This window comes from Chanos chanos, chromosome 2, assembly GCF_902362185.1.
Source record: "Chanos chanos chromosome 2, fChaCha1.1, whole genome shotgun sequence".
Classification (NCBI taxonomy): domain Eukaryota; kingdom Metazoa; phylum Chordata; class Actinopteri; order Gonorynchiformes; family Chanidae; genus Chanos; species Chanos chanos.
In genome coordinates, this window is record NC_044496.1 from 11,837,394 (window position 1) to 11,861,048 (window position 23,655).

Here is a 23,655-nt window from a genome sequence, read left to right on the forward strand (position 1 = left end):
GTCTTCAGTGCTGATTCTTACAAATCACAAAATGGCACGGATATCAGCATTCGAACTAACGCTGACTGAGCTGAACAGAAAGTTGAGGGATTTTGACAACCCGTTTACCTACTTTTGCTAGCTTGCCAAAGTCCTCCTGCTAAATGTTAGTTAGCTTGCTAACGAAGTCCTCTGGTCAAATTGTGACGTTGCTAAATAGCTAGCTGGTCTAGCCAAGGGGCAAAGTGTGCAAAAGAAGATACAAGAGTCTGCTAGTGCGACAAGTTTCTTTTCGTGAAAAACATCACTATTTGAATTTTATACGAGTACTTATAAAGCTAGCTGTCCGGCTTTGTGACTGGGTAAAGCTCTTGGCTAATTTAGCTGGTGGTGGTTATGTAGGCTGTAGGTGCAGCCGGAAAAAATTATATCTAACCAAACTTTGTATTGTGGTTTGGCACACCTTGCGCCATTTATTCTGCTGATCTGTCCGCTGAAATTGTACCAGTAAGCGGTAGCTGTCAAGCTTGAAGCATGTTTTCTGGGAAACCCGTGAAGCCGACGTTTAAGTCTTATCTTCCCCCTGTACAGGTGAGTAAAGAATAAATAGTTTGCTTAACTCGTACTCGCTTATTGCTAGACTTTAACGTTCATTTGAATTTTCAGTAATAAGCAGATGTTTCCACAACCATACGACGTTTACAGCCAACGACAGTCAAATGATGCACAAGGAGATATGTTATTCCGTTATTCATGCTTTCATTGGCATAACACGAAATAATCCAAACCATGAAATAGAGCGTCTCTAGGAAGTATTATAGTTAACTTTGGTGTTGGTCTGTGTGCCCCGCTTGTAGGAAAACAAAAACTTTTTACATGAACATCCATGACAAATGAGCAGATTACATGGTATTAGTTCAGTCTAGCATTTGTTTATGTAAACCTAGTCTGAGTGTGAAAGAAATACTACAGAGTGCAAATGCATATGTACAGTATTCTTAAGGTTTGCTTTTCTGACTGTTGTGACATTACACAGACTGAACTGAAGAAGAGTCCCCAGATCACCATAAAGAAACTAGAGGCCAAGTTGCTTCCAGGTAAGTTTTCAATTTTTACATTAAAATCATTTGACTGTTTGTTGTAGACAGGGATATGTTGTTTTCAGCAAACTTTTACTTTATTTTACAGACCCTCTGCCCCAAAATTTAACATGTTGGTTGTCAAATAAATATTGTAAATGTGGCTCAGACAATATTTATTCACAAATAATACTTGTGTTGATAGAAATACAAATATTTATTTAAAGCACCAGCAAATCAACATGGGTTTCAAGCTGAGGTATAATTCTGTGTATGTGTGGTTATCTTCCATCGTTTTGGGACTGAAACATTTCAGTCTGACATGGAATTTTTAAAGTGTGTGATGGGTATGTGGTTTTAGAAAGGCATTTACAATGCACAAACTCATCTTTGTGAGAACATTGCATGTGTACAACCTGCCTTCAATTCCTTCCACCACTTCTATCCTGCATTGCCACAGGCTGTCTATGGACTGTCTGTCGGTCTCCATGGCAATTCAGTTTCTCAGCCTTCTCACTGCTGCAGTCAACTGCACATGATTTGGATAACAATGGCTTTGTGCAAATGTTGAGCTGACAATCTTTCCATTCAGGCTAAAAGTAAATGCACCAACCATAGTGAAGAAGAGAGTTTCTTTCATGTCTTAAATGATTCATTGAATAAGATATTCACAAAAGGTGCTTCCTGTGTGCGGAACAGAGTCTTGTCATAGCCATTTCCTGCGCTTGTGTCCGCTCTGAATTTTTAATCTGTGGCTTAAAGTGCAGAGTGTCTTAGATGTGTCCTAGTTTGTTATGTTTGGGTTTTGAGGCTGGTTATGTTTATGGATGTTTGACATGCATTGCTTCCCTTGTGGAAGACAGAGAATGCCATGGTTTCCTGAATATATTTAGCCCTAAAACAGCTTGGGTACCGGACTAATATCGGAAAGTGCTGACCTTATATTTTCAGATGGAAAGTATACATAACAGCGATCTCTCAGGTTAAGGTTGTGGGCTGATAAGAAAAGCTAGTGTGTGAATCTCTCTTAAATCTTTGCCTTTACTGTGATCTATGTCGCATATTTTTTTTTTTTTGTTGTTTTTTGTTTTGTTTTTTTTTGTTTTGTTTTTTTTCTGAGGAGGAGATGAAGAGCAGCAGTTTTTAGCATTTGGTGCTTCAAGTGATACACTCTAGATGTGTCATAGTTGCTGTACCCAACCCATTATATTTTCTAAGTCTCTCTGTTAAATCCTTGCCCTTTAAAATACCCACTGGTTATTCCCATTGTCATGTAGCCTTTTCTGCGGTAGATTTGTTGGGCACAAACAAACGCTTAAACAAGGATTCCTTAAATCCAGTGCAGGGAGTCCAGGGTCCTGCTGGTTTGTCCTCCTCGCCTCAGAATTTTTACCTGGGAAGAAGATAGGTGGACTCTTCAGCCAGTGCAAACCTACAGTGTTTTGGTTACACCAAAAGAACAGGTCTCTAGGACAGGATTTTGAAAGTCCTGGTTTTGGTCTTATGTGGTCTTATCAGACAGGATGCATGTTCTGAAGGCTTGTTTGAGCATGAGCATCAAGTCGTAGAGAAGTTTTGAAATCTTTTATTTTGTCTCAGGTTTCCGGTTACATTTTTAAACTGATTTTTTTTTTTCAAGCTGCCACCTGAAATAGCATTTTGATAAAAAAAAAAAAATAAAAAAAAAAGAAGCCACATATTCTGGGTGATGTAATGGAAGATTATCAAGAAGCAGGCCCTTGTTTTAACAGATTAAAGGAAAAGGAGCAGCCTCTGTTTCCCTTGAAATGCTAGTGTCGGAGGAAAACAAGCTAACCCAGAAAGTTAGTAGTTGTAACATTTAGGGGCCTAAGGAGGGGTTTGCCTTTAAATCCTTCACTCCTTATAATTAAGTCACGCTAGATGGACCTTCCCTGTTTCCAAAATAGACACACCAAACATTTTCTCTTTGGAATCTTAAAAGAAAGCTAAACCTCCCATGTTTTATGGTTGTTTATAGGGCTACGGTGGTGATAATTGAGACCCATACTACTTGACCTATATTTAACTGTTTTTGTTGTCAGTTTTTGCAGATTAGTGTGGTAGAACAAGCTATTGACACGGACTAGCATAAAGATATAGGCCAGGAAGCTGATTTGGGCTAAATGGAGAGATGCAATTTACTAGACAGGTATTTAAAAAAAACTGTGTGGATGAAACTTTGATGTTTCTCCATTTAAAACTCCTAAAAAGTGCAAAGACATGAGCTCTAGGCTCTTCCTTTAAATTGTGTTAGGATAATAAATGTCCTCTTGTGTAGTTAGTTAGACGCCCAATAACACATGACATAAAAAATAAAAGGTATTGAAGTCCAGCATCTGTAAAAGTTAGAGGAAATACCATTTGATTTAAAAGGACCATCTACATTGCAAAAAAAAAAAGAGTTGAAATAATTGTTTCATACTCCACCCAGAATGGTGTGTATAATGTTAAATGGTGATTGTCTTGCTGTTGACATTGACTTGAATAAATTTGTTTCGTGCTTTTGACTGTTAAAGTGACCCAGTGCCTCACAACCGCACACATTGTGACTTAATGTTTTGTGGCATAGGAACCATTAGAACCCAGAAGGCAAGTGTATTTGTACTAGATTTGAATTCTTTATCATTCTTTTATTGTAGGTGCTATAACATGTGGCCTTTTGCAGAGTGAACCTTAGAAGAGAGCTCTCAGTTTATGACTGGTTGCAGTCGCTTATCAGACTGTGCTTATTTAACGTGAAGGAAGAGTACTTAAGAAGTTTTGTTAAGCCACAAAGGCTTGTTATTCTTAATTTGGTGAGAGCCCTAATTATTTTACTATTAGTCTTTGGATGATTATTCCAGTTTAGCACAATATACGTTTTCAGTGGAACATTCCAGCTTTTCTCTATGCTTGAGATGTCCTGTATAAGCCAGTGCCAACCAGGGATAGTGTGAGGGATTCCTGTGAGTTCTCTCTGCAAGAGCAATCCGATAACAGAGAGTTTAGCTTTGTTTTCTGGGCCCTCTTCTCCGCTGTGTGGGTACGTGACTTGAATATGTCCTTTCAGAATGTCCACCCACTGAATGCTCTATTCAAGACTTCAACGCATATAACAGACTCAGGTCACATAGGGCTAGAGTCATCGCAACAAAACATGACCACTGTCTTCTCTCTCTCCCCCTCTCTTTCTCTCTCCCTCTCTCATACTTTGTCTCTGCTTCTTGCTCATCCATTCTCTCTCTCTTTCTCTTTTTCTTCCCTGACCCCCAGTTTCTGTTTACCTCACATTGCTTTCAAGTTTTTCTTTCCCAGACTAGTCTTCAAACTTATATGATAACTTTGCTCCTATAGTAACATCTCATATGAATTTACAAATGGTGTGTGTATGTGTTCGACTCACCATTTAAATGTAGACACACACAAGAAAGTAGGCCCAGAGCTAATGTCTGTCTAGCAGAGCTTGGAGCTTTTGTCTAAACACCAAAAACCCAGGGATCATTCTTGTGTTTTGAAGTTATGACTCTTTGGTTAACCCCACAACACATCAGTGGTCGCAGCAAACTCTACATTAGATGTTTTCATGGTGTTGTCCACATAGTCACATTCTGTCGCTGCAGATCCCCAGCATTACCCAACAAGGGACAGTGTCTTGCTTAACCTGAGCAGTGCGTGACGAAGGCGGTATTAACAGAGCCATACACCTGCTCAACGTATGAACACAAATTGGATCATTTGAAGTGAGTGCATCAGCACGTGTCTACTCTTGTATTAGCCTCTGTTTGACCCTGTACTTTTCTCACTGTCGGCATCACAAACAAGCTTTTGCTTAATCCTAGAGGGTTAGGAACCAAGTGGTGGTTGCTTTGAGTCTGTAGACCCTGTATTCAGCTGTCTGAACTGGAGTGCAGTGCAACAGCCTAAGACTGACTTTCTTACACACACACGTACACACACACACAGGCCACCTTTCTTTAACAGGAAGAGTGATGTAGGAAGCCAGGCCAAGCTGTGGTTTAAGTGATGAGAAAATTATTTGCTCTTGGGGTTTCGATGGTGTTATTTTAAGAGGTGCCTTAGACTTCAGTCCAGCTGGAGACGCACACAGCGATAGAAAGAACCTGTAAGATGGCAGTTGATTTTAAACAGCATCCTGTTGACGTTCCCAAATAAACGCTCAGGTGTGCTCAAGTCTCCTTCCCTCTTCTTTCCCCGGCAGGCATCATAAACAAGTTGTCTGTGTGTATAGCTTGCGAATGTGAGAAATAACACAAAGTAAACATTGGTGGCAGAAAGCTTAATCTGACCGGAGAACAGTGGTAGAACCAGCAGAACAGTGATCTCAGCAGTTTATGTCAAAGTAATACTGGTCAGTAATACCGTATCCTGATCCTGAATCAGTGTTATCTTATACTATTACACACTGAATTTCCAAATGCTCTCATCTTTATCAGTCTTTGTTACTGGTCTTTTTCTTTGCTTGTGTACATTAATCGTCCCTGTGGTGGTTAATTGAGCAGTTACAGACCACAGTGGCTTGCATCATGTTCATATTCATTCCACAGGCCATGAGTAAAGCGTTGTGTTTTTCATGCTCTAAGCTTAGACATAGCTAGGCATGTGTTATGTGCACATTGCATTGTTATGTATTTGCTTTATAGATTCCAGTGCTTCTGCATTCCATCGTCCACAGTTCTGACACAGAAACTAATTCCTACTTCCGCATACAAGCTGATTCGTGCTTCCAGAGAATGATGGAGTCACATGCTGTGTACATGTGGAAGGTGGTATGTGTGTGTGTGTGTGTGTGTGTAGTTGAGTATCTATAAGCACAGTAATCTAGGAGGAAGACATTGTGCTCTCATAGGGAAGTAAATAATCCAGGAGGAAGACATTCTACTCTCACAGGGAAGTAAATAATGCACTGGAATCCTAAACTGCAGGTAATTTTCCTGGAACTGAACATTCTGGCTCCATTTAAAATCCCAGAATTTTTTTTTAAATTTTTTTTTTATTGTCATTCCATCACTGTTGTCTCTTTCATTGTGGTCAGTACTTTGAACCATTGCATGCAAACACAAAACAGCCCTGTAGACTTTCAGTGAGAGCAGGCGGGTTCTAATTAATCCTTAACAAGAAAAATAAGCTGTGAAGTGAGAAAAGTGTCTGCTAGTCACTAAGATCACATGCTGATCACACAGAGGCACCACCTGAGAGTGTATGTGTCTGTCTGTTTTTTCCTTTGTTTTGTTTTTTATCGGGGAGGGCACATCACAGGCAGTGCAGGTCTCTATGTTTGGATATGAATTCTCAAGAGCATGCAGTCTATGTATATATTTGTGCAGGGTAAAACGGATGAGGGTAGGCTATGTGTTAGATTTAGATTCAAGCACCTATCCACAGTGCGTGCCATTTTAGGCCACAGTAAGCGTGTTTAAAAGACATGGGACGCTGAGACAAGACTGGGCTCTCTTTTTGACTCTTCACCACAGATAAATTACAAATACCCGTGATGCGGTATCAAGATAGCTCTTCTCCGGTTTTAAAAACAGATCCCTCTCTCAAACGTGTGGTTGCATAGAGAGACAGCCTGTGTCAGAGAGTACGTGTGTGTGTGTTTTTTGTTTTTTTTTAAGAGGGGCGGGGGGGTCCACGGGCAGCACACTTAGTTTGTTTTTAAACCGTCTGAAGTTTTCTCAGAGTGAAACAAACACTTTGTTTGCATGGTAGAAACTGTAAGTCTCACATGCAAAGCTAGCTGCCATTCGATCGTTTTAGCAAGCTTCTAGCTTCTTTCCATCAGTGGTGCACTACAGACGGTTTCACCACACTCAGAGTGGAAGTACACAGTTTTCTCTTTCTCTCCCTCTCTTTGTTGCTCTGTCTTCCTCTCTCTCTTTCTCTCTCCCTCTCTCTCTCTCTCTCTCTCTCTCTCTCTCTCTCTCTCTGTGTAGTGAAATCCTTATCTGGTCATGAAGTTGCTAAGTTAGCCTCGTTCTGTCTCAGAGGAGCTAACAATCAGATGCTAACACTTGCTTGGCAAAGTAGTGCTTTCCCATCCTGTTGTGTTTGTTTTCCAGAACAGACTTGGCCTAAATCTGCCTTTTTGTTTCCTTGGTCACTGTTCAGGACTCATAAACATTGCAAGCCATGAGATAGAACTAAAAATATATAGAGGGAGTTGTATCTCAGCGAGAAACAGAAATGCTTGCAACATTCTACAACCTTTCAAGTTGTGGAATACACCCTCTTTCTAAGCAGTCCCAGCTGTTTAGGCAGAACCAGCCTGTGTTTCAGTTTCACTGACACAAACATGCTGCCTCACCAAGAGACTAAGTGCTCACAGCTGGGGCAACTACTCTGCTGATTTCTGTGTTTGTGCTTTATTTTGTCTGTCTGTCTGCCTGTCTGTCTGTCTCTCTCTCTCTCTCTCTCTTTCATGAGTCCTCCGTTCCCATGCATTAAAACACAAGTTTCTGCTCTTGTTCTCTCTCCAAGCAATACTTCTCAGAATAGTTTAACATACAGTCAGTTTCATGTATTGCAAAGGTGTCTTTAGTCACACTTTTTATCGGGTGTTTGTCATTATTTACATATTGGTTCTAGCAGCGCATAGCAACTACTGTCTAGGTAGAAACTGTGGTGATACCTTTTGGTTATCTTTGCAAGATATGATCTGCAAATTATTTAATCTGTATTTTCAGAGTAGAGCGTAACAACACAGAGTTAGGTTCACTCTGCTGGTCCACAAACACGAATCTCTGAGAATAAACAATGAAAGCCCCTGTCTTCTCTGAACATCTACAGGAAACAAGAAAACCAGTAAAACTGGCTTGAAGTCATGGGCACCTCAAAGCCCAGTTAGGACTGGATACACCTGTCTTTGATAAACACTTTGCTTTTTTTTTCCTGTGTGTGTGTGTGTGTGTGTGTGTGTTTGTGTGTGTGTGTGTGTGTCTACATTTGCGTTTGAGCAGACTGGGGTGTGAGGAGTTGATAAAGAGTTCTGTGATGGCAGCAGATTGTTTCTGTTAACCGCGCATTATTTTGCTGCTTAAGAACAAGACAGACAGATGGGACACCCAGACTGTGTGTGTTAATGCTGCCTGGTGTTTCCCTCCGAGGTCCTCAATAATTAGCTGAGCTGCGTGCATGAACCCTGTCTCGCTAATGGCATAAATCATGGCTCAGCATCAGCTCTTTGACTCACTAGCTCCCGTTTGATTAATGCAGCCCTTCACAACGATGGGTCGCTAAGTCTAGTGAGTAATTGGAGATGGCTGTTTTTTTGCGGAAAGGGAAAACCCTGCGCAGGGAAGATCACTCTGGGTCACTTCTCCATGGAAATGAGAACTAAACACTCAGAGAGTGTTCAGTGCTGACATGCAAAAGTGAGAGATGAGGGAGTAATGGAAAGAACCCAAGAAAGAAGTGGGTGAGGAAGAGAAGGATGTATGAGTAGGCCTACAGGTTTACTGAAAGAACATAACGCAGACGTCATTTGGTTAGAAGAGGCTCTGTCTTTTTCACAGGTAGTGAGAGTAAAGGGGAGGGGGAAGAAAGGTCAAAACATACATATATATATATAGGTTTGCAGAGTAAGGCTGACCCTCCATGAGCAGATGAGCCCCTCCCCGTCCCCTTGTCCCCTGTGTCTTTCAGGTATTTCCATGTGAGGATCATTAGCTGTGTGCCCTAAGGCCTAAAATGCTCAAATGCTTAGATCAGTTGTTAGGAGGGTAACAGGATAGCTTTGGCTCCATGCAGGAAACCTGAAACTGACTCACTAAATGGACAAACACAGATCTCCTCGTGTGCATCTTAGAGTTCCTTCACTTCTTCATCGGCTTAAATGCATCATCTAAATGAACAAAGAGATTCTCTCTGCTGCGTTTTTTTCCCTGTGACCCGATACCTGAGGGATACATAGAGACATTTAAAGGAGTCTGTGTATATTTTCAGTGATTCCATTTTAAATTGCTTTTCCTGCTTCAGTTTTATCTCTGTATGACTGTTCCTCTTGCTTCCTCTCTTTGGTTTGACAGGGGAAATTGTGGTGAATGAGGTCAACTTTACGCGGAAGTGCATCGGTGCAGACAGCAGCCAGGATGACCTCTGGGGAAAGCTGATATGCACCAATTTCAAAGTGTCCTTCGTTACCCATGATTCCCTGCCACAGCAGGTAAGCGCTAGGTGACTGAGTCATTGGCTGTGTAGTTAATTAGAGATGGACTAACGTGATGCCGAAGTGAATTATGGAAGACAGTTCTACTGAAGATGTGGTCAATAAGGCTGCACAGTTAATCAGTTTAAAATCAAAATCACAGTATGGCCCAGTGCAACTACTAAACCTCAAAAGGCTGTGATTTAATTAAATATATTTACACCATGACACAGGAAAACCCTTTATTCTTGTAGGTGTTGAACTCCTATGTCAGGACACCTCAAACATTGATCCAGGCAAAAATGTAATCACCGTCCTAAATCAGTACCCATGATATGCGAGTCTGTCGTGGAATGCATTGCTTGTTCCTCATTCATTATTTTCCTTTACCACGATATGTCATCAGGCATTACGCTTTGTATCTCAGACAGCACAGTGAACCTTATGATGAATGCAGGGCAAAAAAAGGCCCATGCAATTAGAAACAGACACAGACAAAAGCCAGCCTGAACTAAACCAAAGAACAATTTACTGGTGGTTTTGCCAGCGTGACACTTATGAGAATACCTTTTATAAGTTGTGAACAGCCTGTACCATTTTGTTATTTTGAAAATAAGTTATCTGAATTTTATACTGACTTGACATTTTAGCCTGTTAGCATCAATAGCAAAAGAAGTACCTGAGGTGTTAACTTATATGTTTATAAGTTGAAAAAGCAGTCAAACCAAGTTTGACATATGTGTCAAACCAATTGCGATTTTTTTTTTTTCTTTTTTCTTTTTTTTTTTTTTTGACCATGTCACGCACCTCTGGTGGTCACCGTATCACATGTTCCGAGGCATGCTTTAGTTGCACAGTCTTTCCATCAAGACGGTGTGTGCTGCGTGCTCTGTGCCACCGTGTCTAGTCAGCAAAAAAAGGCTTATGTTACAGGAAGTGATAACGCTGCCCCAAAGCTCTGGGTTTACTGAGATTTTGAGAGATCTTCCTGTAACTTGAGATACACCCTGACAAAGCATTATGGATTCTTGTCAACTCATGTTTTTCAACAGCAGATGATCTGTTAAGAAGTTTCGTGGCATTTAATAGAGACTGAACAAAAACAGACACGTAGTGTTTGTAATATACCCATCGTAAATGTTTTAGCCTATTAGTTTTGTTTCATTTTGGCAAAGATGTCAAAGTCTGCTCGCTTAAAGCGTTAATGATTCCCTGAGATCAGCTGACAGGGAATGTCTTCCTGAACGACACTGTTAATCAGTACAAACCCTCAGAGCTAAATGAATTTACAATCTCTTTATCCAGAACGCTTTGCCATTGTTACCGCTGTTTAATTTGACTGAGGTCATGATTTAATTTCACAGAGGCATCCTTCTAAGATTCTTCGCCAATTTCTTAAGAGTTCAACACAGTAAGACAGAACTGTGTGTTAAGCCCGATGTGAGGCACATGTTACCGTTTCTGCTACGCGTAACACAAAGGCCGTTATTTCTTGCATTCCTTGTCCCTGACTTCTGTGTTTCCCCTTGTTGTCTGCTTATTTGTGTCCAGAGGTTTCAGTGTGCTCACCGGCTGCTGGGAGAGCATGATATTCCCTTGGCATGTGTGGAACAAGTGGTGACAGGTAAGAAGTCCGTAAAGTGCACCTGAACTTTTGGGCTCATACAAATACCAGTGTAACTAAACACGCTACAGGGGGCTCTGTTACAAGTGCACTGCCTGACATTCTGGCTCAGTCTTGTGACATTTTGCTCGATGCTAATGCCATTGCTAAGGGCTGTAACCCAACCAGCCTACTATTTGCCATGTGGTCCGCTCAGGTGAATGTATAACACGCACAGACACAAAGATACACACCATCCTGGCTAGTGGAAAAATGAACAGGCAAGTAGGAGACTTCCCACTATTTAGATTCCGGATTTAGAGTCCGTCAGACCAGACATAATCTTCTCCTCTCTCAGCTAACATTGCACTGCCTTACTGCTTCATCCTTTCCAACAGCAACAGAAAATAACATGTTTTTGGAGTAGCTAAAAAATGAATGCACAATGGACAGGTTGTGTTTTCTTGGCGTTCCCTCGCTTTCTCCGTTTCCCTCCCGCTGTCCCTCCCTCCCTCCCTCCCTCCATCCTTTTTAAAACATTATGACATTCCTGTTGCTCTGAGGAGATCACCGAATTTCAGCTGCATAGCCTATAACCTTAATAATCTAATTTATTTACACCTTACCCCACTCCACGTAATAACCGTGTAGCACAAGCTGTTTGGGTGCCAGTCTCCCCAGTTAGCCTGTCTGTTTTTAGACCCTCTGAAGGTGAGGTCATTCTCCCCGTCTGAGGTCCATGGTTGGAAATCCTGGCTAGGATTAATCTTGTTTGTGTTAGATCATTGGCTCCACTCTGTGCTGACATAGCCCCCTAGCATGGAACCATTGTACTAAACTGGTAGAGCGTGAAGCTTTGTTTTTTTGCTCCTGCTTGTCTGTTCCCTCAACAACAGTGCTGTATGTGACATTCAGGCTTGGCAGAAAAAACACTTGTCCAGTTTTAGCTACAGCTTATTCACCACCACAGTTATATTGGTCTGAATCTAGAGCACTGGATCTTCAGAGGTATCGTGTAACACAAACCTAAAATAAACAGTGAACATTTCACAGGAGACATGAACAACAAATAGAGGTTTTGTAGGTCATATGAATGGGACATATGACTTAGAGGCTATTGTCTTCAGTTTTGACCATTTCCATGAGAAATTCCATCCACATTAGGTTTGGATATTCCCCCATGTGGCACTCATATGACTCATGATGTCATTGGAATAGCAAACACGGTGTGGTAGCTCATACCTTCACCCCACTTACCAAGGTACAGCTGGGCCCAGTTGTCCACTGTGCCTATGCCGACAGTTAATTCTCTTTATTGCTACTTCACTGTTTTGTCACTATCAGTATATTTTTGCAGTTGCCAATAAAAGAAAGTCAGCATTAGACCATGGAAAATAATGACACTTTTTAATGTGGGTTTTCCCCAGTCAAAATAAAGGTCTTTTTTTTGCCAAGAGTCAGAGAGAAATTCAGCATTTGAGGAGCTTCTCACTTCCTTCTCACTTCTTTGAATTTGTGAGTGAAAACCCTTACAGACATAATCTGAAAGAGAAGTGGTTGAGTAAGACTAGCTACATGAGTGTCATGTGAACAGAGCCCCAATGAAAAGAAAGGTGCTACTTTTCCACCATAATTTAACCAAGCTACTAAAATTTATTCTGCAATAAATTGTCTCCCTCCACTACTGTTATCACAGTTATCAGTATCAATTTGCATGGTTATGTGAGAAAATATCCATATACAAGTCTTCTGTCCTTTTAATTGTATTTGTAGTTCACAATATGTTTATGTATTCAGTCTTTGTGTATCACAAAAACAGATTACCTTTCCTTTTAGTTGTTCATTGAGATTTGCTGTTTTCAGACAAGGATTAAACTGTTTTGTTTTGTTTTGTTTTGTTTTTTACTGTATTGCATTATTAACGGAGCTTTAGTCCATTGCTAATCTTAAGTCTTGCTTGGTAAATCAGTGCTTTGACTGACAGACCCTACCCTCCATGTGTTTATTGTGTCTAAACAGTGAATGACATCAAGGGGAAGCAGAAGGTTCTTGGATCAAATCAGAAGCTGAAGTTCAATCCCACTGAACTCATCCTGTACTGTAAGGACTTCCGTATAGTCCGCTTTCGCTTTGACGAGGCTGGACCCGAGAGCGCCAAGAAGGTATCTGTCAGCAGATCTTCAGAAGGTCATGCAGTATGTGTGTGAACATGTGCTATGCTGTGTGTTTACAAAAAATATACTTACAGGACACAGACCCATAGATAAGATAATTGCACACAGGGACAGCACACAGATTAGTGTGTAGGATTACCAGTTAATGCTTTACTGAGCTGTGCTACCTCGATTTCCTGAAAAAAGGGAAACTCAAAAGAGCATTTTGCTTTTAGAAGCCTCACCCATAGTAACTAGCGTTGTTCACAGATTTCTCAGTTTCTGTTTGTGGTTGGTTTGATCCATGTTGTCCAGTGAGTGCCAGTTTTGACTAGTATAAATATTTATATGCCGTGGTGATTCTTTCTTGATCCCGTCTGCTATGTAAACAGACACAGACAGAGCAATACTGACTTTTTACTGAACCGTTGCACCAAGCTCCCCTCTCCTCTCCTCTCCTCTCCTCTTACTCTTCCTTCTCCTCCTCCTCCTCCTTCTCCTCCTCCTCTTCTCTCCTCTCCTCTCCACTCTCCTCCCCTCCTGTTTTCAGAAAGAGGGATTCCAAACTGTCAAACTAGACATTATTTGTCTCATTGTCTCTGTCCTTCAGGCTGGTTCAAGGTTAAATGCAGAGATCAGAATAGTGTCTTTCTGCGTGTGGAAGTAGTATCAGAACACATCACTCACCTTCAGTTCACCTGAGACTGAGTGTGATGTAGAGGTGATTCTGTCCTCTCTTTCTTATAGGACCAGTCACTGATCAGTCTCATTTAGTATCTCTGGAAGTAATGTTGCTGGGGGCCGAAGCTCTTCCTTCTGCTCTTATGTCATTTGTCTCATAGGCTACACATAATGTGGGTACATTCCAGTATCTGCTGTAGGTGTCAGTTACATTAATTAGCCTAGAGAAGACCTTGGTAGAGTTTATGAAGTTACTTCTCTTTCTCTCCACTGAATGTGCTTGTATGAGCCTCTAATCTCCGGGCTTTCTCTGACATTGATATCTAAATCAATTAGGATTTTCCTAGAGGGAAAATAACAAAGTTTGGCATTTGTCTCGGTTTGGCTTTACTGAAACCTTTGATACTAAGATACATTCCAAACTTTTAAAGGCTAATATAACAGAACATTCTCTCTTTTTTTTTTTTTGGCATTTGACTTTTTTCTTGTCTCTCCTGCGAATTAGATGACATTCCTGGGAGTGTTTTTTGTTGACCTCTTTGATTATGCCGGGAGAGCCCGCTTTCTATGACGTGTTTGGAATTCCGCACTCATCCTGTTGCCTCACAACAGCTGCACTGTTGCTAGGAAACAGTGTAAAATGAACATTCCACATTGTGATCATGAGTCACAGTCCCCCTACAAAAGTAGTACATTAAAGTCTCCTTGAAACGTCATTCCTCTGAATTGAGTCAGTGAGAAGATGAAAGGCCGCTACAGCATGCAGGGAATGATTCTTAGTCATCGTAAGGGTGTGCTTTCAGTGGTCTTTTTATTTGTTTTAAGAAAAACAAGGCTGCATGGGAGTTTTACACTAAGGAAAAGGAAACTCTTCCTTTTAAAGGAAAAGGCTGTAAATCACTGGTTCAGTTTCTGTGTACTTGTAGAAGAGAAGGACTTTACCTGAACTTCCACAAGTTCTCTGAGCCGCTGAAGCCCTCACGGAAAAATTGAGCAGGACACAGAGAGAGAGAGAGAGAGAGAGACGGAGTGAAAGAGAAGGGGGAGAGAAGGAGTAGGCAGTCAAGCAAGGTGCCAGATTGAAACCAAGCCAGCTGAAAAGAGAGGGAGAGAGAAAGAGGGGGCACAAAAACAAGCAGAACAAAAAGCCCATTCAAACCCACTCGCTCAGTTTCTGATCACTCAGCAAACACAGATGCATTTATCCTGCAGTTCCGCTCACGAGGCTCACTGATAGTAAACGCCTCCGCTGGTGGAAACGAATGCTAATCTTTGGTGCTTACATGAAGACCAAGCCAAGTGCTTCTCACAGACAGCCTGTGCCAGTTTATATATACACTCACACACACGCACACGTTCAGATCAGTGGCCAGCATGCATGTTGCACTCCACATGGCCGCAATTAGTGTCAAAACCCTGCTGAGGAGAGTGAGTGGGACCTGGCACTCACACTGGCCTCATATTGAGCAGGAACATTGAGTATCATCATTATTGGGCCCTCTTTTTGCCTACTCGCAAGGAATCCAATCCTTAACAATGGTGTTAACTGCTTATTCAGAGCGAGTTTCATTCGGGACTTAGAAAAGCTATATTTATGTGTTGTGTGTGTGTGTGTGTGTCGGGGCCGGGGGGGGGAGCTTTGGAGAGAGGTGGTGATGTGGGATTTAACTTTGCACCACTCACATGGATATAGAGTAATCACTGGAAGGAGCTAAACTGGGACTTTCTTCACATTTCCCTCTGTGACTAATGGGAACCCAGCCAATTCTGGAACAGCTTATTGTGCTGTAGGAAATTATATACACACACACATGCACACACGCATGTACACACATGCAGAATTCCTCATCTTTTTGTTGTTTTGTGTTGTGTCTGTCTCTGGGATACTATCAGCTTGGCTTTCTCCAAAGAAATAACCTCTCTGAGGTCAGCTTCTCCAGGTTTCATTAAAACAAAGAGTTGCCACACGCGAATCGGAGAGCTCATAGACTTTATTGCATTTTGTCCCAAGATGCACATAAGACAAATTAGATTGCCCTTCTGGCAAGGATCAAGTGTCCCAAATATTGTCTATTCATTTCAGTTGTCTTGTATCCATTAGCAACAGACAGACTGACATAAATGAACATGTTCCAACGAAGAGATCAACTCAGAGACCACAAAGGCAAATTATGTTACATCTGTGCTTTGTTATTTTTTAAGATTGATGATTTGAGATATTTTTATTTTTGTATTGCATTTATATCCCTTTATGCAACACCATCTACCGATAAGGGAAAAGATATTTTGTGTCTTCTTGCCTATGCTGAATATTGTGGTTATGTTGTAAAATATGTAGGTTGTGACCATGTCTCATCCCAGCCTGGCAGCAAGTCACAGTAAATCTCTCTGAGGCTGACCCAAAGCTCTTCCCACACGAAAAAAAGACAAAGACTGGAACAGGTGTATTCAGATGGACACAAAGAATAATATCAGATCAGAACAAAATCCCACACAAGCCTCTCTGGTTTTACTATGGTGTCTTAGTATAGCCTCAAATACCTGGACCTTAGAAGATGGAGTCTGCGTGGGTTGTGTGGTTGTGGTCTGAGCAGCCGTACATTTGTGTGTTATATTGTGTACTTCGCGTGTTGTTGTGTTATGTTATTGTGTAATGTGAGTCTGAATGACTGCTAAGTGTCTCTGAAAAGTGTTTCTCTCTCTCTCTCTTTCTCTCTCTCTCTCTTTCTCTTTCTCTCCCTCTCTCTCTTTAAAGGTTTGTCTGGCTATAGCCCATTACTCTCATCCTGCAGATCCCCAGTTGCTGTTTGGCTTTGAGTATGTAGGGCAGCATTACTACGGCTCTCAAGGTAAACAGACGCTTTGGTCTAGATTTTGACACAGACAAATACACACTCCTCATGTCTCAGTATTTTGCCAGAGGTTCACAATTTGAAATCACTGATCACATTTAGCATTGTTCAAGCTGTCATCCAAAATTTCTTTACTTTTCAGTGCATTTATAATGTGACTTGGCTTCAGAAATACCCGTACATGTAAAATTGCTTGTTTCGTGCAGTTTTAGTGCTCTTATTTGTACCACTCCTAGTATAAAGACTACCTCTTTGGTGTTAGTCTGGAGACTTAGATCGATTCTTCACACGCCTCTAACTGTGCCAGTGTTCTCACTTAAGGGTGAGAGGACACACACCCAGTGTTCATATAATGTCAGTGATGTTAGTTAGGTGAGCCTAAGCACTTTCTCCATGATGTCAGTGTTTTGGTTAAGGTAAATAAATGTTCACCCCACCCATAGTCTCACATTGCCTGCTTCTGCTTACACACCCATTCCATGAGCTCCATGTTATCCAAACAGGTATTTCACCTCAAGGGATTCATTATCCTACCGAACACTGTGAAGACAACTATGCTCAGTCAATATGAAATGGAATGGGAATATGTTAGGGCGCTATGTTTTATGAATCAGATCTTAATAACACTTGTCCTATTGTCCTGTGTTAAAATTTTAGGGATAATGTTTCTTGATCTGTGTCCTTTTCCACTGTTTACTAGGTAACCCTGCTTGTTTCGGGGGGGGGGTTTTCCAAGTATTTAAGACTCCAACATCATGATTTACTTTCTGAGAGGCATTGTTTGCAGTGTGCACCCTTTCAGTACCTTCACCCTCCAGCATGTCTAGACTTGATCTGTGATTGTTCACATGATGGATACTCAGTTTTAGTCTTGACATGGCAATAGTGATCGCAATGAAACAGTGTGTTGTTTCAGAATGAATGGGACCGTGACAGAGGTTGCATTACTGTAGAAAATCAATGAGAAACAGTAACAAATCAAGCATGTGTGACATGTTTCTGCACGGTACTGGATAGAGCAAAACAATTATGGCATCTCACCTGTGTGTGTGTGTGTGTGTGTGTGTGTGTGTGTTTTCTCCAGGTGAACGGATGAATGGAGTAGACCCAGGAGGAGGTTTACAGACGCCCATGTTTGACCGGCCCTCAGACTGGGACCGCGAGATCAAACGCACTGGAGCAGCAGAATGGAGAGTTTGCTCCATCAATGAGAGCTACATAGTCTCACCCAGGTATGACTGTGTGTGTGTGTGTGTGTGTGTGTGTGTGTGTCTTTGTATCTTTTTGTGTGGGGAGATTATTGGAAGTTTAGGATTAGGATTAATCTGGCTCATTTAACAACATAAGCTGCATTTAATCATAGAACCAGCATTGTTGTGACCAGTGTTTACACAACAGACTTGTGCAGTGGCTGGAACATGTCATTACCTTGTGTGACCTGTTAGCATCATATTACTGCCACAGACTCTGTGTATGAATGTTGCTTAATTAAATCTCTATAAAGTACATCATTATTAAAAAATCCTGCAGCTCAAATGCTTTGCTTTGCTGTTTTCTTTTCACAGAACTGCAGGAATAAAGAGGGGAGAGAATGATTAAATAAATCATATAAAAAATGAGGAAGTTTTTCAAAAGGAGATTTGTGCCTTTGTTGCATAAATAACCAGCATAAATCCAGAGAGAGGAAAAGAAAGAGAGAGAGACTGACATTATGAAATTTGGTGTACAAAGAAGACTCTTTAAGCTTTTCCTTGGGGTCTTGTCTGGTTTCCAAGCAGAGGGGTGAGCTTGTGTGATGGGGGAGGCTGTTTTTTGTGAGCTGACTGGTGAGGGTAAATGAGTGTTTTGTGATCTTTTGCAGTCTCCCTGAATATTTTGTGGTTCCGGCGTCTCTGGCGGATCAGGACCTGAAGCAGTATGCCTGCTATTTTACCACCCAGCGCATCCCTGTAAGTCTGTCTCACACCATGTCAGCGCGGGCTGCAACGCAAATACTTTTATTTGAGACGTGTTTTAATTTAAGTATGAATGAATGATAGCGGTTATGGTCCTTCTGCTTTTGAGAGCGTGCTCTTTCATCAAGATTTTCTTTATTGCGTCTGTGCGTCCCTCAAACTAAATACATATCATTTTTGCCTGTGTGTGTGTGTGTGTGTGTGTGTGTGTGTGTGTGTGTGTGTGTGTGTGTGCGTGTGCGTGCGTGCGCAGCTGTGGTGCTGGAATCATCCCAATGGAAGCGCTCTGGTCCGCATGGCCTGCATCAGCGACCCCCTGCAGCAGAGGAAGGTAGACCAGAGGTAAGGACAGAAATAAGCAAACAGGGAAGGGAGAGAGAAAGAGAGAGATTAATCTTCTACAAGTGGCAGGGGACCACTTGTTATAAACATTAAGTGCATGATTTTGAAGAGAATGGCTGGTGATGGATCGTGAAGTGGACGGACGATGAAGAGTGGGATGGATTATGGACCATCGCTTATTAGTTTTGAGTATCTCAGTCGTCCCTCGGCGGTGAACTCAGTTTAGCCTGTGTGAGAACACAAACTCTACTTAAAAACCCTGACTTGAGTTCAAGTCCTGCATTCCCTTCCAATGTGTGTTTTCAATTAGAGCTGTGTAGCGCCTGTGTCAGCACCGTCATCTCATCTTTTGGCACAGCAAACAAACAAGACTGTCAGTGAGATACAAAAAATCTCTGATCCAAAGTTTCAAAGAAACAGCTAGAGCAAAACCCAAGTGAACACATAGCATCTCCAGAAGGCCTCGGTTTTGATTTTTTTTTTTTTTATATCAAAGTCTTTTTTTTTTGTCTTTTTTTTCCCCCCTCCTCTCTTCTTGCACAGGATTTGCAGCTCAATAACCAAGAGCCACCCACACCGGAGCGATGTCGTGAAAGCAGACTTGGAGAAAAATCTGCCCACCATCCAGGATGTGCAGGCTGCTCTTGTTAAACTGAAGCAGATCTGTGTGATAGGTGAGTATACCCTCACTCTTTGGTTTAGGCAGTTACAGCTGATTAAATCTTATCCTAGAATAAATCAGCGCTCTAAGACAGAGAGAGATGCACACCATTTACTTGACATGTGTTGCACATACTTGTATTTAAAATGAGTGATATGTCCTTTCAATTAGGTGTGTAGGCCCTCTAGGGGTTTTTTATGGTTGAGGAACCTGGAAATAGTCAGATTTTAGCTTATGTTGTAAAACTAACTTTCTCTATGAATTAAAATACTTTAGAAAGCATTTGAGAATGTGTAATAAATGAGTCTAGTTATTAAGCAAATGTGTGTGTGTGTGTGTGTGTGTGTACATGCGCACACAGATATAGACAGAACCTTTAAGTTACCACCTCATTGGGGATGAGTTAAAGAGTTTAAGGCCCAGACTTCAAATGCCCTGTTCTACTTTTGCTGTAGATGTCTGTCTGTTGTTTTATCTTGACGCAATTTATCCTGGGTTCTGTGACTCACTGAGTGTTTTACTTTGACTGTGTGTGTGTGTGGGTGTGTAGACCCTTTTGAAGAGTCTGAGGAAAAGTGGCTGTCATCCATGGAAAGCTCACGATGGTTGGAGTATGTCAGGTATGAAAAAAATATTTATTCAGCGCCAGGGGACAGGTTCACTCTGTCTCTCACATTTCACTGCCAGCAACACTGTCCTGCATTTAATCCCATTTAAAAAAGGAGTCATAGCCAGCCAATGGAAGATACATCTTTTTAGAAGACACACATGTTGTATTGGCAGCTTTTCAAGGTTTATCGATGACAGGACTGATAAGTAGAGCCGCAGTCGTGTTTTATTGCAGAGCACAGTTTGCACTTGTATTTACTTTTCTTTGGTTGTTCTTTTTTGTTCCCAGGGCTTTTCTAAGGCAAGCAGTAGAGGTGGTGTACATACTGGATGGGAAGCAGGCCTCAGTCATTCTACAAGGTATATGACACACTCTTGTCCTCACATTACTTCTGTGAAGTTTCATCTGGAACACCCTCTCATCGTTCTTTCCTGTCTGTCTGTCTGTCTGTCTGTCCGTGCAGAGGAGGAAGACAGGGACCTGAACTGTGTGGTGGCTTCCCTGGTGCAGCTCATGTTGGACCCTCACTGCCGCAGTTTGGTCGGCTTTCAGAGTCTGGTGCAGAAAGAGTGGGTGATGGCCGGCCATCGGTTCCTTGACCGCTGTAACCACCTGAAGAAGAACGATAAAGAGGAGGTATTAGGTTTATAGGAAATGCCTCTTAAGACTAATGATTTACCTCAAACCACCTGGTGCCTCTGCCCGAGTCTTCAACTATGGACATAAATAACATTAGTCCTCTAAGTACAGTCTTTCAAATGTGTTTCAACATTACATGTTAAAGGTGCTTCGGGGCACACCCAACATGCTAAGTATATCTAAAGTTGAACTGGTCATTACCTAATACTCCCCCCCCCCCCCCCCCCCCTTTTCTTTTTTCTTCAGTCTCCTCTCTTCCTACTCTTCCTGGACTGTGTGTGGCAGCTTTTAAATCAGTACCCAGCAGCCTTTGAGTTCACAGAGACGTATCTGACGATGCTGAGTGACAGCATGTGGATCCCAGTGTTCAGCACCTTCCTCTTCAACTGCCCACAGGAGAGAGCTGAGCACAGTAGAGTGAGTCCATCTCTTTATCTTAACACACAGCTGCCTTCACTCACACTCCCCATATTTCAACAGTCCCAAAGAACCCATTCCGGCTGTATGCGCTCAACTGCGAGCACGCTGAATGTGTGCTCTGTGAGAGATCATCATTTATGTGTCAGTACCAAAACGGGAATAAAGCAGTTTCTAACAGGTTAAACCTGATGGTGATAAAATGAAGGGACATGTGCTTTCAGAACGCAGGTCTTCCATTGAGGAAGTATTCTGATAGCCTTGTTCACTTGTTTGGCCATTAATTGCTCACATCCAACTATCTGAGTGGATTATCAGAGGATTAAATCTGTCTTTTCATTCCCAATGCAATTCCATTTTGATCAATTTCGCTTTGATTAATCCAATTCAGGTGCCTATATAAATATTTTTTTCCAAACAAAGCTCTTACGTGGTTTATCATAATAGCTTATTGCAAAAATATAGCCGCTGTTGTATCTGCGTTCTATACTCTGGGAGAATAATTTTCCTCTCCTCTCTAACAGGATTTTGCCCGCAGTAAAAGCATTGCTTTGGGGCAGGAAAAAGCTTTACGCTTCCCGCCTGTGTGGGATTGGTCACAGCAGTTCTCCCTTAAAGACCAGACTCTGTTCAACAACCCACTGTATGTTGGCAAGGGTGCTACATCCGTGCAGAACGGCACAGTGAGGACGTTTAAACGCACCAAGGTCAGTCCTCCCTCTCTGACGCGCTCCAACCCTCACATTAACACAGATGAACCATGTTCAAATCCATCTAAATGAAAGCGTGTTGTGACTTTGTTCACCCCACAGAAAAACTACAGCTCTACGTTGCGAGGAATGCCGCCCAGCTTACGCAACGGGATGCTGGGGGTGCACGACACCCTCCCCAGACGAAGTTCCCTGGTGCTTCGGCTCAAGCCAGACTTTTCCCAGCCGCGGGAACCTGCGGAGAGTCCTTCGGAATGCTTCGTCAGGGACTGGTTCTCTCGTCCCCCTGACCTGCAGGGCATGCTGCTTCCCCAGCTCCTGCCTACCCACCTCTCTCTGTGGCGACTCTATTTCTTGCGCTGGGTTCCCGAGGCCCGGATCCCACAGGGAGGTCCGATCACAGCCTTTCACAAGCTCTCGGTGCTGACAGCTGAGATTGAGATCCTTAAAAACCAGCTGAGGCAGTATAAAGGAGGCCAAACCCCAGGGTTAACGCCGGGCGGGTTACGCGCCGAACCCAGCAGAATGTACTTTAAGGCAACTTCCTCATCTCCGCAGGTTTCCTCCACACCAGAATACCTCAGCTCCTCTTTCCCTTTCTCTCCCGTGGGGAACCTCTGTCGCCGCGGCATCCTTGGAACCCCGCTCAGCAAGTTCCTCAACGGAGCCAAGATCTGGCTCTCCACCGAGACACTGGCCAATGAGACAATCTGAAAGCAGAACAGTGAATATTGTCTAACGTTTGCTTTTGGTTTTTTTTTTGTTTTTTTCTTAAACTTCTGTCACCACAGAGGTTGACAGTCATTAGTGAACTGTTTGAAAAGGTGTTGTGGGGCAAACAGGTCACGCAAAAAAAGGATCCCTGGTAGTCACTGTCAAATAGCTGAAAAATTGAATGTTCAGTGTGAGTGGTCTGAAGTGACTTTTGAATGCTGATATAGGGTTTTTGTTGTTGTTGCTGTTGTTTTTTTGGAGTGTTTTGCTCAGGAGAAGGTACGTGTGACTGCAGGACCGGCGGTTTGAAACAAGCCCGAGCACATCACAGTGAAAGTCAGATGGGTGAGAGCCTTTCTGAGGACTGACAAGTCTCATCTGTGGTGGTCCATTATGCCACTGTAAATCTCACTCCAGGACAACTTGCTGATGAAAAACATCAAGGTCAAATGGCTGGTGTTCCCTTGGACGGGCCTAAGTGTGATTGTCAAGAGATGATGTCCTTAAAATGTTGTCATCCAAGGCTGCTCAGCTGTCATTTGTCCATTCATTAGCATTTGACTGGTTTTGTTTTGTTTTGTTTTGTTTTATTGCACATGTTGATTTGATTTTTACAATGCTCAACTCGCACACATGTTCTGCGTTTCACTGAAATTACGCTCGACAGGAAGCACTTTTCCGTTGAAATGGGTGTTACTGAGGTGTTGTGAAGAATATGGCATTAAGTGACGCAATGCAGAAAGAAAAGCTGTAATTTAAATCTGTGGTAAAGACTCTTCTGTCTCTTTATTTTAAAATGTATAGATTAATTTCAGTTCTTAAAAGAGTCCTTCTGGAAAGGCGTAATATTAGATAAATATATTAAAATGACTAACAACCAAAATAGTGAAGACTTGATGTGGGAGGTGACAGGGTTTTCCGCATTACCGCTCCTGTAAGTGGAGGCTGTGCTTTAAATAAAGGACCGTGAGACAGACGGGCTGGATTCCTGTCTGACTGCTCCCTGTCCTACTTAGGCCTAGGAACTTTAGGCACTGAAAAAGAGCTGAAGACATTGGTGAGGAAGTTTCCACTGTATGGGAGCAGAAGCTGATTT

At 42.1% G+C, this 23,655-nt stretch overlaps 1 protein-coding gene across 2 annotated transcripts; it reads left to right on the plus strand.

Moving 5' to 3' along the window:
• Positions 1-319: 319 nt before the first annotated feature.
• On the plus strand, positions 320-22,872 carry mtmr10 (myotubularin related protein 10). 2 transcript variants are annotated; one of them, XM_030766016.1, is made up of 16 exons: positions 320-570; positions 1,016-1,076; positions 9,104-9,240; positions 10,774-10,846; positions 12,845-12,987; positions 16,415-16,508; positions 17,596-17,743; positions 18,373-18,460; positions 18,720-18,808; positions 19,352-19,482; positions 20,020-20,089; positions 20,368-20,438; positions 20,543-20,715; positions 20,965-21,135; positions 21,660-21,842; positions 21,948-22,872. In XM_030766016.1, exons 1-16 carry the CDS (start codon positions 514-516, stop codon positions 22,557-22,559), a joined length of 2,301 nt encoding a protein of 766 aa, XP_030621876.1. In that variant the 5' UTR covers positions 320-513; the 3' UTR covers positions 22,560-22,872. The 2 variants fall into 2 exon arrangements, with proteins under 2 accessions (XP_030621876.1, XP_030621877.1); XM_030766017.1 differs by having other exon boundaries at positions 21,004-21,135.
• Positions 22,873-23,655: the final 783 nt, after the last annotated feature.